The following is a 5,000-nucleotide window of genomic DNA, read 5'->3' on the forward strand; positions in this document are numbered from 1 at the left end:
CCCAACCCAACCCGCAACTAGCAATATTTATAAGCGACAGAGAGACAAGCCCCAAGTCGCTTATAATAAGCAGACTTGGCAACAACACTAGTGGCTGGGGTCATGGAGTCATGCTGAAGCTGGGGGTCTGTTTATTGTTATGAGAGTTCACCCGGAGCTACACTGCATAATGCCTTGGAGGGTTTGGCCTGCTAGCTGCCCCCTAGAGCAGTACTCCCAGTTTACTATGCATCGGTAAACTGAGAGTGTCCAATGCATAGTAACACTTGTTCACTCTCAGAGTTAGCAATCATTTAGTTTAGATTATATCTTGTGTGGCACCAAAGTGTTGAATGTTTTGCTACACTCCTCCTATTAGATTTTATTTTTGATATTTTGGCCTGAGAATGATGCCAGAAAAGGGTGCACTCTCTGCTGTATAGTGAAGGTGAGCTCTAGAGGGTAGTCAACATGCGATTCCAATTTGGGGTTGATTGGATGTCGTGTTCATGATATACATGTATGAAAAAAAGAGGAATATCAAAAAGCTGTTTGACCCTCATTGTCACATGGCTCACAAGATCATGTGTACCTCATTTGGTGAAGACTGGTTTAAACCCCCATGGATCAAAGTGAAATCAGTTTTGGCTCTGCATTGTGCAGGAGGCCCCACAATATGTGATTCAATGTTGGGGTCGATCTGACAATGTGTTGTAAAAATAGGCCCCTCCTGCTAACTTTGTAAACCAATCATAGCCATTTGGAATGGAATATCACAAAACAGCATGACACATGTTTATCACGTGACTCCTGAGATAAAGTGTCGCAATTTGTGTTCGGTTAAGAGTAAAAATGAGTGTTTTTAGAAAAAACGCTAAATGTTGGAAAATATAGTTTAGGGGAAATGGTCGTGGCCTATATGGGGACTTGCGTCATGATCCAAGGAATCCAGGAAAAACATTTTGATTGAACCACCTACGGTTCAGTTATAGGCCAAAACGTGACGCATGCATAAAACATTGGTACTGGTCAGGTCCAGTGGTTTACGACATTAGCTCCAGAGACAGATACACACACACACACACACACACACACACACACACACACACACACACACACACACACACACACACACACACACACACACACACACACACACACAGAAATACATTTTTGAAGATATTTTCAAATATATTTTCGTGAATGGAAATTACACAAACAGATGGCAGCTTCCTTTCTCAGCGTTCCAGACTCTATATAGCATTCAAAGATTGTGGAATAGTTGTCTGGCTACACAAGACTACTATAGTGGGGGGGGAGGGGACAGAAAAACATCATCATCATCTGTTTTTACGTCTGGAGACTCTTGTCCAGGACAGGCTTCAGACGCGCCTCCTACAGGCGACTTGGCTCAGATCTGAACCCATTTCAGTTGCAACCGCATTACCATGCTGACATCGAACCCACGACCTTCCGCATTAACGGCACGTGCTCTAACCGCTACACTAGGGCAGCCACAAAGACAGAAAAACATAATTGAGTCAAATCTGTTATGTGGGTTTTGGGGGATGACAGGGCCGCTGTTAAGTGAATTGTGCAAAGCAATTACAGATATGTGATTGAGTCATTTCCTTTTATATGACAATTTGGTTGGCTTTGAAATGTGCGTCTGCTTCTCAGCATTTTCATGGACAAGGGCCCACTTGAAAATCTTAAAAGCGTTCGCGGCCCACCCATCTGCCTACTTAAGTGGTCGGTTGGGTGGGCCGTGTGCATTTTCAGAGCATGTTTATTTTAGGTTTAGAATCACTGTGCTACCGTATATGAAGTTATGTATGATCTTCAAAACAAAATAATAGCTATAGATATGGGTTTGATAATACTGTATAAAGAGTTGTGACAAACTGAAAAGTATTGCAGAACTTGTTTGCAGCTTTCTGTGTGCGAAATTATGTTTCATGTTTATGTTTTGAAGGCATTTTAGAGGACAGAGTGACAGAATGATGCATTACTACCACGTGTGACAAAATCTGCTATTGACACTGTTTAATGTGTGTCTCACAATGAAAGAATTATGTTTTGAGTGAAAATTCCCTTTTTAATCAAGGTCCAACAATGATTTTCTTTCGGGAGCAGTGAATGAATAGCGCAGCAATAAGTTATTTTTCATATTCAACACGCTTCTTGTATGACATTCTATTATAGTGCCATAAAACACACAGCATCAGATACATTCCTACAAAGTTCCAACCGAAACCGAGGGAAGTTAAATTGAATTTTAAGTATTCAACCCGATGACATTCAGAATCCTTTAAAGTCCAAACTGCCACTTTTCAAGTGTGGAAAGTGTTGAAAAGACAAGGTTACAGGTGCCAGCGTATTTCAAAGAATGGAGACACATGGTGGGGAAAAATACACACGCCAGTCTAAATATTTCTCTCATTCAGACGTGTTATGTAAAAAAGTCCCACAGTTCCAACCGTAGTTGTTCTTTTTGCAGTGGCAGCGAGGTCTTTTCCACATGACTCTTTCCATGTGACACCAGTCAAGGTGACACGGAGCGCGACATGTTTGTCAGGGTCCATTTTCATCCGTCACTTACAATATTTCACATGGGAGAAAAAGTCTGTGTTGGGAATCAATTCACTTCAGTTTCACCCTGATTTCAGGGTGGGTTCATATAATGTATTATTATTGTTGTTGTTGTTGTTGTTATTATTGTTGTAAATAAATCTAATCTTTTGGGATATAGATGAAAAGCCTACTACCGGTGTCTCCAAACTGAAAAATAATGTTCATAAAAAGGACAAAAATGTTTGAGATTGTTATCTATGCTTCCACTACTAACCACTTAGTATGTACTACTTAAACGTTTTAAAAATAGCCCATCTACAAGTTCACAATGTCATGATGTAAGGGGGCGGCAGTGGCTCAGGGGGGTAGAGCGGCCATTTGGGAAACAGAAGGATCCAGGTTCAATCCCCGGCCCGCCTGAGTTAGTGTAGAAGTGTCCTTGAGCAAGACACTGATCCCCTAACTGCTCCCGATGAGTAGGTTGCATGGTTTCCTCCGCCGTCGGTGTGTGTGTGTGTTAATGGGAGAATGTAATGTACATTGTAAAGCGCTTTGGATGAAGGCGCTATATAAATGTACCATTTACCATTTGTGATGTGACGCATTGTGAGCTTGCTATTTTTTAAGTTGAAAATCTTTAAAAAATCGAATATTCTTCCCTATAATGACATGGCCAAAATAGGGACTGCCGGTTGAAAGTGGTAAAGATTGTGTTGTGAAATCTTAACGTAAATTGATCATTAACCCATTAAAAACAGGAAAGCATCTGTGTCATATTAGATTTTACCGTTGGCTATTCAACAATAGCAGATATACAAGCTCACAGCGCGTCACTTCGTGCCACGCTGCGAACTTGTACATCTGCTATTTTTGAAAATATTAGAAAAATCTTGAAAGTGTTTGAAACATTTTGAATCATTTAGCATTTTTTAACACAAATCTTCTCTTCTGGGGTCCCTGGCACAAAACATTTTCAAATTGGAGTCCCTGGCCAAACATCAATTTGGTGGTCCTTGGCACGAGAATGTTTGATTAATTTAGAAGGCATTTGTAGAATCAGCCTCCGGTCTTGGGTTATATGACAGACAGACAGACAGACAGACAGACAGACAGACAGTCTGACCAGCAGCATCCACTCACCTCTGGATGTGTGCTCCTCCGTCAGGGCAGTGGTGTGGTGTCTGGGCTGGTAGTAGGTGGAGGAGGTGGTGGTGCTGGTAGTGGGGGTGGACAGTGAGCAGGCCTCATCCTCCTCTTCCTCATCCTGGCTGGGCGTGTGGGGCCCCTGGGGGCCCGGCAGAGGGGAGCTGGCAGGACGCGAGCCACTGGTGACAGAGCTGGACGGCCGAGAGCTGGCACAGTTCTGTACCAACCAACACACACATAGGAGGAGTTAATGGGAGAAATACAGGGAGAGAGGAGAGGAGAAAAGACAGGACAAGATGTGTTGAGGTAAGATACCATGAAATGATACAGTAATATGATTGATAAACAAATGTGTTCTTTTCTGCAGCACCAATCGCCCATAAACATGCACCACACACACACACATATAACTAGAAAAAGTGCTAGGTCAGGTAGGCTTTTGTGGGCCAGCAATGTTCCGAATTTGCCAATCAGGATGAAATATGAATAATCAGATGGATCCATCTTGATCACTTGACTATAGAGATAATTTGCACCAATTTACGTGATGTTTGGACAAACTTTGTAGGAGTACTATAAAAAAATGTTTTTCATAAATCTGCCTCCGGGTGGCGCTATAATAGGGCAATGTTAAAAGGGTGGCATTTGTTCCTCAACGTAGTGCGAAGCTCTGCAAGCTTTAGATGTCAATCAAAAAGGCAGGTCTGAGCTTTTTCCTTGCCTTTAGGGAGTGCGCAAAACATGAATCGGCCTGTTATAGCACCACCAAAATTTCAAGGAAATCGCACGCTGTGTTCATGATTTGAGACAAACTTTGGAAGCCAATCTTAGCCAATCAGGATGGAATATGAAAAATCTGAAAGACCAATTTTGTTTAATGACTATAGAGATACTGTGTACCGATTTGTGTGATTTTTTGACAAAATCTGTAGGAGTAGTCAAAAATTGTGCTTTGCAAAAATCGGCCTTCTGGTGGCGCTATAACAGGCCCATGTGAAATATTTGGGGCAGATGTTCGGCTCTGGCATCCAGGGAGTGTGTGCACTGTTTTTTTGCGATCAAGCCAACGGTGCCAGAGATTAGCTGTTCACAGACGGAACCAAGGACGGACGGACAGACAGACGGACAGACGGACAGACGGATGGACGGACAGAAGGACAGACGGACGGGGTGCAAAACGTAGAGACAATAAAGGCCACACAGTCAAAGCACGCAGAATAAAAACACATATGACATGTATTATACAACACGCCACGTCAAACTCCACTTCACCCCAGTTCACATGGTAAATAATGACCATA

General features: G+C 42.5%; 1 protein-coding gene across 3 annotated transcripts in view; it reads right to left on the minus strand.

Moving 5' to 3' along the window:
• The window catches only part of LOC311052268 (adhesion G protein-coupled receptor D2), a 156,828-nt gene that overhangs the window by 61,633 nt on the left and 90,195 nt on the right, over positions 1-5,000 (minus strand). For all 3 annotated transcript variants that reach the window (XM_084067158.1, XM_084067159.1, XM_084067157.1), the window contains one exon: positions 3,694-3,916. In XM_084067158.1, coding sequence (XP_083923284.1) covers positions 3,694-3,916 — 223 coding nt within the window. The remainder of the gene's footprint in view (positions 1-3,693; positions 3,917-5,000) is intronic.

Source organism: Gymnoscopelus microlampas (genome assembly GCF_963454915.1).
Source record: "Gymnoscopelus microlampas genome assembly, chromosome: 9".
Classification (NCBI taxonomy): domain Eukaryota; kingdom Metazoa; phylum Chordata; class Actinopteri; order Myctophiformes; family Myctophidae; genus Gymnoscopelus; species Gymnoscopelus microlampas.